Below are 14,867 nucleotides of genomic sequence, written 5' to 3'. Positions count from 1 at the left end.
AGAACACGGAGAGGCTGAGGAGGAGCGGAACGCTGCCCTGCTTTTGTTACATAAAGGTCTGCTTGTTGTAGGCAGACGTGTAACGGGGAAAATTAAGCGGTTCACCTTTTCGCGACTGCTTTGCATCTTATTTTGGGCTCCAGCCAGATGGTGCTTTCTCTTTCTTCCTTTGATTAAGAGGAGGAAGAAAAGAGGAAGACATAAAAACGAACCAAAACAAACCCCAGAAGTGAAATCCTGAATCTAAAAGAGAGTCAAAACACCACAATGTATGCACCTGCATGCATATACACAAGCATGCACGTACACACGCACACATACACACATAGAGACACACAGACGCACACAAACTGGGTGATAGGGAGCTCTGATACATTTGAATGAAGTTGTTAGCCTGCAGAAAGCTTTGGATCTGTCGTGTCAATATTAACCTTCTGATGGAATCTTACACAGCTTTCTCTCTCCGGAGGATGATAAAATGCTGCAATCTACAGGGGAAATCGGCAGGAGAACTTACAATAACATTTAGCTAAAATCAGCTGAAATGAAAAGTTTGGCATGGGTTTTTTTTGACCCAGAATGTAAAACTCTTGATGCAATACCGAAAACAAGCTTTCTCTGAAGCAGAGGGACCATTCGTGGTCACTATCAGGAGTGGTGGTGGTGGGGGAAACCTTAAAAAATGTTATGTGGTTTCCAAAGCTGCACTGAACTATTGATTTATTTCTATCAAAACCTAAAGTTGATTTTGTATCCAGGCTTAGGAAATGCAAGGAATAGATGGAGAGGGCTGCTATTCCCATTTGCTTCCCCATGTTCAGTCTGATTTTTGGCCACGTTGACCTGACCTCTCTGATAAAACTTTTACAAGATTTTTTAGGTGGGATTTAAGGACTGATGACTTTTCTTACACTGAATGTCTCAAAAAAAGATATTAAAAACTCAAAATGAATGGGCATTTTCAGGGGTGGGCTGCTACAGGTTTGCCTGGGTTTGGGAGAATGGGTTATGGCCGGTTCGGAGAACCTCAAAATCTCACCCTTCCTTGCCCCGCCCACCATGCCCTGCCACTGCCACCCCACTACGCCCCTCCCAGGAGTCTCCATGTGGCCCATTTTGGATGTGAGGTAAGTGCAGGGCCCATCCAGATACTCGATGAGGAGAAAAATGGGTCTCCCGGAAGGCCTCCAGAGCCCGAGGGAGGACGTTTTCACTTGAGAAAAGTGTGCGGAGCCTGGGAAAGGTGAAAATGTACCCCTCCCCCATGGTGCAGGTGGCTGACACCCACCATGGCCATACCCACCCATCAACCAAATAGAGAACCCGTTGCTGAAATTTTTGAAGCCCACCTCTGGGCATTTTATAACAACTTCTGAAAGCAAGCTGTTCCATTGATTAATTGCTCTCCCTCTTAGGAAATTTCTCCTTAATTCTAAGTTGCTTCTATCCTTGACTAGTTTCCATGCATTGCTTCAGAAGTGGGTTCCTACCAGTTCGCACCTATTCGGTAGAAGAGTTCGTCAAATCTACCGAACCGGTTAGAAGAGGTTCCACCAGTGGACCCGGAAAGCAGGCCATACCTACAGAAGAGGTTCCAAAATTTTTTGAAACCCACCACTCACACACACACACACACACACACACACACACAGACTGACAGAGAGAGAGAGAGAGAGAGAGAGAGAGAGAGAGAGAGAGAGAGCGAGAGAGAGAGAGAGAGAGAGAGAAAGAAAGAAAGAAATACATAAATAAAAAAAGAAAGAAAAAGAGAGAGAGATGAAAGAAAAAAAGAAAAAAGGGACAGAGAGACAAAAGGAAGGAGAGAGAGAGAGAGAGAGAGAGAAAGAAAGAAAGAAAGAAAGAAAGAAAGAAAGAAAGAAAGAAAGAAAGAAAACACATGGCCAGCAAGCCACTCCCACCAGGTCACATGGCTGGCAAGCCACTCCCACAAAGGAGGCCACACCCACATAGTAGGTTCCAAATTTTTTTGAAACCCACCACTGCATTGCTTCTTGTTCTACCCTCAGGTGCTTTGGAGAATAGCTTGACTCCCTCTTCTTTGGGGCAGCCCCTGAGATATTGGAAGACTGCTATCATGTCTCCCTTAGTCCTTCTTTTCATCCGACTAGACATACCCAATTCCTGAAACCCATTCTTCCCCTAATCATCCAATCCTTTACCCCAACAAATTATCTGTTTGTCTAAACTGTGTCTGCCCCAGCTAGAGAGCATCTCAAATGAGCCTAAATTGCCTATTATTTCTATTCTCATAATTTACACACAGTTATCAGTTACCCTTCCTGTTGCTTTTTCCATAAGCCCCCTGTATTAAGTTTGCCGTAATCTCCTTCCACAGGTCACGGCCTCCAATCCTTTAATCATCTTTGTTGCCCTCCACTGGATTCCCCTTAATTTATCAATGTCTTTTCTTTAATGAAAGACCTAGCAAAAATACAAGGAGCGGCTTGTTTCAGAATTATGCTTGTTTCTGGGAAAAAGAGAGAGAGAGGCTGTGGAAATCATGCACTGGGCTGAAGAGAGAATGACAGGGAGTGGAATGTGGATAAAGAAGTGTGGTGAATGCAGATGGAGCAGTAGAGAAAAAGAGAGAAATAACCAAACTACTTTTCTATGAAATTTGGACTGTGTCTATCAAGAGTTCTCAATAGTGAGATGGGCGACAGATACATTAAATCAGTGGTTCCCAAACTTGGCAATGTTAAGACTTGTGGACTTCAACTCCCAGAATTCTCCAGCCAGTCTTAACGTTGCCAAGTTTGGGAACAACTGCATTAAATAAATAAAACATTTACAGTATGCTTGTTTTTAAGGAATGCTTCTTATGGGTGAAATATGGATCTTTACATGTGTTTGAAAGCATTCTGCCCAGGCGATCATCCACCTTTTTATGACAGTCATGGAAGGCTTCTATAGTTTGAGGGTGAGCCAAAGAAATAACAGAATAACAGAATTGGAAGGGACCTTGGAGGTCATCTAGTCCAATCCCTTGGTGAAGGAGGGGATCCTATACCATTTCAGACAAACGGCTGTCCAACTTCCTCTTAAAAACCTCCAGTGATGGAGCACCACAACTTCTGAAGACAAGCCATGGTCTTCAGGCATAATATATGCGGTGTGTGATACGCATGTGTGGAAACCTTAATGTAAAGTTTGAGGTCACCAAGAGGTCCCATTTCTTCATTAAATCTATTTTATTCATTTTCACATTCCATTTTACAATCACTTATATACAGGGTATTTGCTATAAAAGAAAAAATATATAAAAAAAAATAAAAAAGAAAACACAACTCATCATTCACAACCCCACCTGACACTTCCATCCTCCATACACCCCATCTACCCCCTCCAACTTTCCTTTCCTCCCTCTAACGCTCCCCTCCTACTTCCCTTTCCCCTCAAACCTTCCTTCTCCCCTTACTCCCAACACGCCCTCCTTGCATTCCCCTTACTCCTTCCTTACTCCTCCCTCCTCTTTCCCTCTACCTCCCTCCTTGGTGTATTCCTTTATTCAAGTGTTGTTTATTATAATCTGATAAAAAGTAAAATAAACCAAGGGAAAAAAAAATATAAAGAAAGAAAAGAGAAGAAAAGGAAAAAAAAAAGAACAACTGTATATAAGTGCATTCTTGTTCTTATTGCGACTATGTTAACACCCACCCACCCACTCCCCATAAATCCCCATCCCTACTCCTCCCGACTTCCCAGGGCCCACACCTGGCACTGCCTTCTATCTAAAGTATCTTATGTTCGTATGGATTAAAAATAAAAGTAATATATTAAAGGAAAAAAAAAAAACCCAAAAAAAGAAAAAAAAGAAAAGAACAAAGAAAAAAGAAAAAGAAAAAAAAGAAACTCTTTGTGTTAAGCTCAGCCCCCCATCTTTATCTATGCTTAAATAGTATAAGTCATTCTATCTATATTTTATTCTCGTCTCTTGCTTCTTTGTTATTTACCCCGACCTCCTGTAGACTCTCCCATTCCTCTTCCTTAACCTTGTATTCAGATAAACATTTATCCAAATTTGTATAGACATCAATATACAATCTAACTCAAACATAATCCCTTCTAGTAAAATTTAAGCAGCGTGGATCATTCCACATATTCAAATATTACTTTACAGAAGAATAATCAAACTTTCCCTTTCTTAACCTTAATTTCAAACAATAATTCAAAATAATCTGACCAAACTTTCCCTTCTTAGTAAAATTTAAGCAGCGTGGATCAAGTATTACTTTACACAAAAATCAGTTTGCATTCTATCTGGATCCGGGGGGAGGAGGCTGTCGCCGAGGAGGGCTCAACCGAGCTCCTCTCAGAGATCTGGTCTGTATATCTAAATAAGATCATAGATATCACCCCTTTTTGGCATAAAGGGGCAGGGAGTAGCTCTGTGTGCTAGGGTCTATTCGTAATTCACAGCCTTTCTCTTTTTTTTTGGCTGTGGACAGAGATTAGATCCAGCGTAAGCGGAGCTTTTATCTCCAGCCAGTTCTTCTCAGCTGCCTTTTTTTTGCAGCCCTAGACAGGCGACCCCCCCCCCCCAGGACAAAGCAAAGTTGTTTGAAGCTAAGATTAATACGGGCGGGTCCCACCCCTGTGAGATTTATGCTTTTATTACTATCGTAAATACCAGCACCATTTGTCTTAGAGGCTTCTTTGTTTAAACGGACTTCAAAATGGTGATTTCTCTCTGTTGGTGACTGATAGGGGATGTACGTAGCTGGTTTTGCCTTCCTGCAGACCGCTCCTTAACAAAATAATTTTTGTTTTTTTGTTTTTTTGGAAACAGAGGGGAGCGAAAGCGCTGTTTATTTGTTTATTTATAATGGCACCCAGGTCAAAATTGAAGCGTCTCTCTACAAATGTGCCTAAAGAATCTGTGAATGAACTTAAAGAATTTACACTGGCATCGCAGCCCTTGTCTCCTACGCCCTCTACTGGAGAATTCTTAACACAGGAATTTTTTTTTCAAATGTTTAATGATTTTAAACAAGAAATTAAGGAATTTGTATTGGAGCTATATGGTGATTTAAAGTCTAAAATTGACCAAATGAAGGCGAATACGTTTGCAGCCGTGTCTGCCCTGTCAGATTATACCGCTGAAATAGAGAATAAATTAGAAAGTTTGGAAGAGGCTAATTCTAATTTGACTACTAATATTCAAATATTACAACAAAAAATTAGAGACACTCAAGAACAGCTCGTTATGATAAACTTTAATAAGAAGGCATTCGCAATAAGAGTCAGAGGATTCCGCGAAAAGGAGCGAGAGAATCTGAAACAGACCTTTGTTGAAGCCCTCAGCCATGCGGTGGGAAGCCCGGGACTTAACTTTGATTGGCAGATTCGGAAAATTTATCGCCAGAATTCGTTGGTAGCGGAACAGCGATAGCTCCCGAGGGACATAATTATATATTTCTCCACAAAAGAATCCAGAAACGCGATCATGCAAAAATTTTACAATAATAGTTTGAGAGTTGATGGCCAGAACTTGATTGTCTTCAAAGAAATACCTTTCCAGATGTTAAAGGCAAGAAGGGACTATACCTTTTTAACTAAAGAGCTTAGAAATCATCAGATTCAATATAAATGGGAGGCCCCAGCCGGCATTACGGTCACATTTGAGAATCAAAGACTTCGTCTCAATTCTGTTTCGGAGGCTCGAGATTTCTATTACAAGACTTTGAAGGCGGGACTTCCTGATTCACTTGGAAAAGAGGAGAGACAAGCCGAAGGAGAAGGCAAGCAACAGACCACATGGCTGCAAGATGGAGGGGGTAGCTCCCCCTCCCTCGGAGAAGCAGAAAAGCGGAGTTTGAGGTCCCATTTCTAATGAGGTGACATAGAGGTTTCCATTTCAAACGAGGAATTCTTATAAATAGTGTACTGACCTCAGCCAGTCCAATACTTTTTGCCAAGGTGGTGTTATCATTAATAAATCTTCCCCCAATTCTTTTGTATAAAAGAATTGGCCTGATGATCAGTCCTCAGTACTAATTTCTGAGCCACCAGATCTCCTAAACCTAGATATTATTTGGGCATCATGCAAAAATAAAGGCTTCCATTATGCTTATGGTTTACATCAGGGGTGTCAAACTTGATTTCATTGAGGGCCGCATCAGGGTTGTGTTTGACCTCGGGGATCCAGGGTGGGCATGGCCAGGCCAAGCGAGGCCAGCTTGACATCACTCATGTCAGGGGCACCTGTGGTGGCCCGAGCACTCTGCCAGTGAAAACGGGCTCCTGAGTTCCGTTTCTGGCTGTGACACCTCCTGCTACCATCTGCCAGTGAAAATGGAGCTGGGGGCAACCCTCCGAAGCTCTGTTTGTGGCTGCGATAGCCTCCTGCAACCCTCTGACAGTGAAAACATAGCTTGGAGAGGCACATACAACCCTCCCAAGCTCCATTTTCACTGGCAGAAGGACCATGGGCTGTTTCCAGATCTAAGCACCCCACGGGCCGGATCCAGCCCCCGGGCCTTGAGTTTGACACCCCTGGTTTACATCGTTATGGAAATCTTTTACAACTGTAGAACAGTTTAAGCATAGAGCAGAATGAAATGGCAATACATTGCATAGTTGAATGTTTAGTTCACCGATATGGGGAAAACATCAAGGAAATGTGGAATGGATTCTGGATGAAAAATGGCTCCTGATACTCAAGATGGGTTTTCAGCTGATGTTGAATAGTCACAACAGAAGTGGAGGAGAAGGGTGGGGGAGAAGAAGAAGAAGAAACAGCAACTAGTAATTCAATTGTCCTTCAAGTTTTAAATGCTGCTCAACTAATTTTCATCCTGTACTAGGAAGTGCATCAATCTAAGGTCTTTTGCTTCTTAGCTTTGGTTTCTTAAATATACCATGTTTCCCAGTAGACATGGTCTTATTTTCTTTTGACCCTCGAAATGGCCTTATTTCGGGGGGAGGTCTTATTATTTTTGAGGTGCAGGAGGCGGCAAGCATGGTCACCTCATGGCTGCTGCTGTGTTGCAATATTTTCAGGGAGGGTTTATTTTAGCGCATGCATTCAAATGCCTGATAAGGCTTATTATCCAGGAGGTCTTATTTTCAGGGAAACAAAATATTTTATATTTTGAAGCCCAGCTTGATTGGCCCTGCTTTACTGTTATAAATCAAGCTCTCTTTTTTTTTTGTACTGAATCCCATTTGTGAAATTCTGTCCCTTGGTGGGCTCAGCCAGTTTCATTCAGATGCATCTGCTAAAATAATTGGCAGAAGTATGTCATCACCTCATTAAGAATGGTGATGTTTTGTTTCCTTCCCTTGGAATCATTTGAACACAGTGACACTCTCTTCTGCCCCCCAAATATCCCGGAATCACATAGCATATAGGCAAGACTGGGAGGATTAAACAGTCACCAAACGCATGCCATCTCATCTCACAACTTGCCAAAATGTCCTTTCTAATTTGCTGCTCATGAATGAACGTGCATTTTTATTCAGCCCTGCCATGTTCCAGTGCTACACAATTAAAATGTCCATGGGCAAAAAGGAGAACAACAACATGCCAAGTATAAGTATAAGACGCACCAAGGTTTTGAAGAGGCAAATTTTAAAAAAGTTTTTTGCAATCTGCAAACCTCCCCAAAACAGCCCGTTTTTTGTGAAAATGGACCTGTTTTTTTTTTTTTTTTCAAAAAAGAGACATGGATAGCCTTTAGGGGGCTTGCAAAGTGCTCGGGGGGGGGGATGAACAAAAATCAGCCTGTTTTTGTGAAAACAAGCCAATTTTTTGTAAAAAAAAAGGGGGGGGCATGGATAGCCTTTAGGAAGCTTATAGAGTACTCCTGGGGACTGTGGGGGTAAAATGGAGCAAAAAACGGGCCATTTTTTTCTGGCCTTCCCAGCCCCCATGAGCTCTCTAAAAGCTTCCTAGAGGCTATCCATGCCCTGCACAGCCATTTTGGTGAAGGGGGCGGGGTTTCAGGAGGCAAAAAATGCTGTATTCAGTGTATAAGACACGCCCAGATTTTCAGCCTCTTTTTTGAGGGAAAAAAGTGCGTCTTATAGTCTGAAAAATATGGTAGTTCTCTTTACTTTGAAGGAGGCTTTTTTTGGCTGTTACGGGCAAGACGTAGACATGCAGAAATCCCTGATGAAAGTTTTTGATGCAATAATGGGGGGGGGACCCATATTTGATCCTCAGTTTGTTTACCTCTAAATTATATAAACTATAATAGGAACTGTAGGGTTTTGTGGGAACTCTATTCTCGGAACGGTCTAGTAACCAGTAGCCAATACTTAACATTTCATTATTTCAGAAGAATTTGAACATTTATGTGTCTCTTTTTTTCCCTAGATCTGGATCATTTAGGCCAGGGGTCACCAACCTTTCAGACCTCAGGGACCACTAAATTCATAATTTTAAATCCCACGGACCACTAATATGATCTGCCTAATGACCAGCTGGGTGGGCGTGGCAAGGTGGTCATGTGATTGGGTGGGCATGGCCAACTTGATGTCACTCACGTTGAGGGGTGCCTTGCCAGCCTCTACCCACCCCTCCCCTCCCAGCCACTCTTCGCCTCGATGCCCAGGCTCCTTAGGGCCCCAACAGGAAGCAGTTGTTGGAGCTAAGGAGCCATCATGAGAAAAAAGTTGGTTCAGTTCAAATTGGATCTGACCAAGACGGAGGCTTAGCAGAAGCTGAGGACTACAAGCATAGATTTTCCAAGCAGAGGGAAGACCTGCGGGGCCAGGTACCAGTCCCTAGAGGCTCAATGGGCTGAGATGGTCAGCCAGTTCCAGGCCATGATGCAATCCCACTGGAACACGGTCATCTGGCTCTTCGCTACCAGTTGCACTTCCCTCCAGCCTTCGCCCAAAGCCCCGCACCAGGAGGCTGAAGCAGACCCCGAGTCAAAATTTCTGCCCCCTCCAACCTGCACAAAAAGACACCAAAAGGGGAGACTCTCTGCAGCAACACAAGCATTCATTACACACATCCAGCCCAGGGATTGCCATTTGTGGACCCCTGATTTTATTTATATATATGTATACACACACACACACACACACACACACAATTTTTCTGTGGACCACCAAAATTTTCCCAGTTGATGACCACTGATCTAGGCCAGAATTGGAGTTTTATTTATGTGACTTTATACCTAATGCCGGAAGGTATCACCCTTATTCTGCTATTTGGACCTAGTAGTTTAAATCCCAAGGTATACTACATCAGAATTCGGGCATTCCATTGGTTGATTGCTGTGGATAGAACCACCCCCTCATGCAAATGGCACAGATACTAACTGAGAGTCAGGAGAGACTCAGTTTCTCTTCTCCAAACTCTGCTTGCGCCACTCGCTCCAACTGATCCCATCAAGCCTGCCTTACCCTGTAATAATCAGTGCTGTAGACATCTCTGGACATCCCAAAGTCTCCAATCTTCACCAGCAGATTAACTCCAACCAAGCAGTTTCTTGTGGCCAGGTCTCTGTGTACAAAGTGCTGGGAGGCCAGATAAACCATTCCCGAGGCAATCTGGCTAGCAATGTGCAGCATTTGAGAAAGTCCTAATTCCCCTTTGACTTGCCGAGGCTGTCCATCCACAAGGATCAATGCATCTGGACCATGTGCCCTGGAGAAGAGAAGACAGGGTCAAGTCCAACAGAGCAAATAACAGAACAACTGGCACTATTTCTTTGTTTAAAATTTTTCTATAATAAATAGATAGAATGATGATAGATAGATGATAGATAGATGATAGATAGATAGATAGATAGATAGATAGATAGATAGATAGATAGATAGATAGATAGATGATAGACAGACAGACAGACAGACAGACAGACAGAAATCTATATATTTTTTTGTGTGTGTGTATGTATATGTATATATGTATAAGTATGTGTATATGTATATCAGGGGTGGGTTCCTGCCAGATCTAACCTCTTCTATAGAAGAGGTTCCACAAATCTACAGTGCCATTTAGAACCGGTTCCAGCTCCCTCTCCCCGCCCGTCTGCACATCATCAAGATGAAGACGGAGAGGAGGAATTCTGGGAGCTGAAGTCCACAAGTCTTAAAGCTGTCAACTTTGAACACCCCCTGGGGTTAGGGGTGCAAGGTTCTTGTAACGACAGCTTTAAGACTTGCACACTTCAATGCCAGAGTTCCTGAGCCAACATTTTGGTTGCTAAGCAAGAGCGTTGTAAAGTGAATTTCACCACGTTTTACAAGTTGGCCACACCCACCCAGTCACATGGCTGCCAAGCCACTCCCACCCAGTTCACATGGCTGGCAAGCCACTCCCACAAAGCAAACCACACCTACAGAAGTGGTTCTAAAACTTTTTGAAACCCACCACTGATGTATATGTATATGTATATGTATATGTATATGTATATGTATATGTATATGTATATGTATATGTATATGTATATGTATATGTATAATTTGTATTTGTTATATTTGTCTTAAAATAAATATTGTATATATCCTTTTATTTTATTTCTATTAAAATGAATGTCTTTTTATTTTATGTTTATTAAAATACATTTATCCTAAATGACTTTTTCTCCCTTAATATATAATGGAAATAGAAATAAAGACAATAGGAAAATGGGAAAGGAAAGGGAATAAAGGCAATAAAGTGAGGGGAAGGGGAAAAAGAAATTTAAAAAAAGCAAAACCAGAGACTTTTGACTTTTTTTTTTTTTGGGTGTCATAAGATACATGATAAAGTTATAATATCAACTTTTTAAATTATGGTAAATAATTGAACTGTGAGCCATCCTCCTTTGCTGAGATGGGCGGCTATAGAAATAGCAATAGCACTTTCAATAGCACTTAGACTTATATACCACTTCACAGTGCTTTACAGTCCTCTCTAAGCACTTTACAGAGTCAGCCTCTTGCCAGCAACAATCTGGGTCCTCATTTTACCAACCTCAGAAGGATGGAAGGCTGAGTCAACCTTGAGTCTGGTGAGATTTGAACTGCCAAATTGCAGTCAGCCGGCAGTCAGAAGAAGCCTGCAGTACTGCTCTCTAACGACTGTGCCACCACGGCTCAAATAATTAATAAATATACTGACAAACAAAAATAAATATAAGCCATTTCTATAACAGCAATCCAATTAATTGTCAAAACCCAAAGTCAATTTTTTATTTTTGTCTCTTTCATGCAGAGAGTCCAGAAATGGTTTCCAAATCACCATAAAACTATTTAAATTCTTGTCCCTAATTTAGGCAGTTGGCTTTGCCTTCTTTGTCAGATCCATCATCTTTTCAATCTATTCCTCCCTTGTGGGAACATTTCTTTTTAGAGCAGATGTGTTCAAGTTTGTTGGAAGCATCCAGGATGTGCCCCAATAAGATATATCACCTTCTTCTCTTGGGAAAGACAGCTAGGCTTTGTTTTTAGTTGCGAAGTCGTATCCGACCCATCGCAATCCATGGACAATGTTCCTCCAAGCCTTTCTGTCCTCTACCATCCTCTGGAGTTCATTTAAGCTCACGCCGACTGCTTCGGTGACTCCATCCAGCCACTTCATTCTCTGTCATCCCCTTCTTCTTTTGCCCTCCATCTTTCCCAGCATTAGGCTCTTCTCCAGTGAGTCCTTCCTTCTCATTAGGTGGCCAAAGTATTTGAGTTTCATCTTCAGGAACTGGCCTTCTTTTTTTTTTTTAATTTATTTATTATTTTTTTTACAATTTTTTATTTATTTATTTTTCTTAACACATATTGTATTTCCCCCCTCCCCCCTCCCCCTAAATCCCCACCTCCCTTCCCTCCCCCCGACTTCCCAAAGACCATACGTGGTATAATTTTTGAACAATCACAGTCTGAAATATCTCTACATTGAACTCAGCTTCTTACTGTTACCCAAATTTAAAACAATTTAAAGTATTACTGATACTAAGCATAAGCTATCTGGAGTTTTTTAGTCCCATATTTACTTTTTATGTAATCAATCCACTTTTTCCAGTCTCTTTTGTATCTCTCGTTTGAATGTTCTTTGAGATATGCTGAGATTTTGGCCATTTCGGCTAAGTTCATAACTTTCAAAGTCCATTCTTGAATTATAGGTAAATCTTTCTTCTTCCAATACTGCGCCACCAAGAGTCTTGCTGCCGTTATTAAATACAGGATCAAATTAGTCTCTGCTACTGTAAAATCAATACATATACCCAGTAAAAACAACTGGGGGGTAAATTTTATCCTTCTTTTGAAGATGTTTTGCAGGATCCACCATATTTTTATCCAAAATGCCTTAACATTACGACATGTCCACCATATATGAAAATATGTAGCATCACAAGAACCACATCTCCAACATTTAGGTTGAACATTTGGATACATAGAGGCAAGCTTTTTAGGATCTAGGTGCCATCTATAAAACATCTTATAAAAATTTTCTCTCAAGTTTTGTGCTTGTGTAAATTTCACATTTCTTACCCAGATTCTTTCCCATGTTTCAAGCATTATTGGTTCCTCGACATTCTGAGCCCATTTTATCATACAATCCTTAATCAGTTCCGTTTCAGAATCCATCTGTACTAATACATTATATATCCTCTTTATATGCATTGAGCTTTGATCTCTTATTTGTTTAAACAAATTATCCTCAACTTTTACAAAGCCAATTTTTTTATCTGTTTTCCACCTAGCTTGTAGTTGACCATACTGAAACCACGTTTGAACTACCTTCTCTTCTTTAAGTACCTCTAAAGATTTTAGTTCCACCACCCCTCTTTCTGAGATAAGAAGTTGTCTATAGGTGGTTCTATCGAGTTTTTGTTCTACATTCATATTTTCAATTGCATGTCTAGGAATTGCCCACATGGGCACTTTATCATTTAGTTTATATTGATATTTTTTCCAAACCCGCAATAAAGCATTTCTTAAGATGTGATTTTTAAATTTCTTATCCGTTTTTTTGTTAAATAACAGGTAAGCATGCCAACCATATAACAAATCATATCCCTCGATATTCAAAATTCTGCCATTAGTTAGATGAATCCAATCACTAATTGCAGATAATGCCACTGCGTCATAGTATAATTTTAAGTTAGGTAATTTCAATCCTCCTCTTTCACGTGCATCTTGCATTATTTTCATCTTTACCCTCGGCTTCTTTCCTGCCCACACAAATTTGTTGATACCCTTCTGCCATTCTAGAAGATTCGCATCTCTTTTAAGTATTGGTAACATTTGAAAAAGAAATAAAAATTTTGGTAAAATGTTCATTTTTACTGCCGCTATTCTACCCAGCAAGGACAAATGCAGTTTTTCCCACCTTTTCAACTCCAACTGTGTACTATGCCAAAGTGATTCATAATTATACTTGTATAATTTCCCATTTGAGATTAAAATATTAACTCCAAGATATTTAACTTTTTTAACTACCTCACATCTTAGCGTCGCCCCCAGTTCTTCCTTCTGTTTGATAGTCATATTTATAGCTATTATTTTGGTTTTTCCTAGATTTATTTTAAATCCCGAGACTTGACCATATTGATTGATCGTATTCAATAATACCCTACTAGTTTCCTGCGGTTGCTCCAATATTATAACCAGATCATCCGCAAATGCACGAACTCTATATTCTTGCTGTCTAATTTTGATCCCTTTTAAACCGCCCAGGCCCCGTATCTTATTCAACAGTATTTCCAAAGTTATAATAAACAATAATGGGGACAGAGGACAGCCCTGTCTTGTACCTTTTTCAATTTGAAAGGAGTCTGTCAGACTTCCATTGACAATGATCTGGGCTGTTTGCTGCTGATATATTGCACCAATTGACCGTAAAAAGCCATCTCCTATCTGCATTTTTTGCAATGTCTTCAGCAGGAATTGCCAATTAACTCGATCAAAGGCTTTCTCCGCATCCAAAAATATGAATGCGGCCGGGATTTGATTGTTCTTTCCCAGGTATTCTAAAGCGTTGATAATTAATCTAACGTTATCCTTCATCTGTCTGCCCTGTATAAAACCAGTTTGATCGGTATGTATCAGTTGCTGAGTTACCCCCATTAGCCTATTTGCTAATATTTTAGTAAAAATTTTATAATCTACATTGAGTAATGAAATAGGTCTGTAATTTTTTGGTTGGGTAAGGTCTTGATCTTCTTTGGGTATCAACGATATGAACGCAGTCTTCCACGAGGGAGGCACTTTCCCTCCCGATTGAATTTTATTGAATAGTTCTCTGAGGGGTTCTACCATTTCTAACTGTAGATATTTATAATAAACAGCTGTTAAACCATCTGTACCTGGTGCTTTCCCTAACTTTAATTGTTTAATTGCCTGCAAAATTTCCCCAGAGGTTATAGGTTGGTTCAGCTTATGCCTATGTTCTTCTCTGACTAGGGGGATTTCCTCTTTATCTAGGTATTTGTCTATATCTCCGTCCTTAATTTTATCCCCTTTATACAACTCTGTAAAAAATTCCCGAAATACCTTTTGAATCTCTTCCTGTTGAAACACTTCCTTCCCTCTGTAACACAATTTGGATACATTTCGAGCTTTCCTTTTTTTTCTAATCTGATAAGCCAACCACCTACCGGGTTTATTTGCATTGCAGAAAGTATTATGTTTAGCATATAATAAACTAGTAGCTACCTGGTCAGAGATCAGCATATCAAACTGAGATTTTAATATAGCAATTGTTTCCCTAATCTTTGTATCTCCTGGATTCAATGTTAATTCTGACTCTTTCCCTTTAATTTCCTCTTCCAATTCTTTTCGTTTTTGCCCTTGTTTGTATCTATGTATTTTATTTATATTCATTAATACTCCTCTCATATACGCTTTGCTTGCATCCCATACATATTCCAAAGATGTACCCTTGTTCATATTGAAGACAAAATATTCCG

At 40.5% G+C, this 14,867-nt stretch overlaps 1 protein-coding gene across 1 annotated transcript in view; it reads right to left on the bottom strand.

The window, feature by feature from the left end:
• The window catches only part of NTRK3 (neurotrophic receptor tyrosine kinase 3), a 477,242-nt gene that overhangs the window by 55,488 nt on the left and 406,887 nt on the right, over positions 1-14,867 (bottom strand). Inside the window, exon 15 of the mRNA XM_032233717.1 lies at positions 9,382-9,625. Within this exon, the coding sequence (XP_032089608.1) occupies positions 9,382-9,625 (244 nt within the window). The remainder of the gene's footprint in view (positions 1-9,381; positions 9,626-14,867) is intronic.

Source organism: Thamnophis elegans, chromosome 16, assembly GCF_009769535.1.
Source record: "Thamnophis elegans isolate rThaEle1 chromosome 16, rThaEle1.pri, whole genome shotgun sequence".
NCBI classification, from domain to species: Eukaryota; Metazoa; Chordata; class Lepidosauria; order Squamata; family Colubridae; genus Thamnophis; species Thamnophis elegans.
The sequence above is the reverse complement of the archived record's forward strand: the minus strand, read 5'-3'. Positions and strand labels throughout refer to the sequence as shown.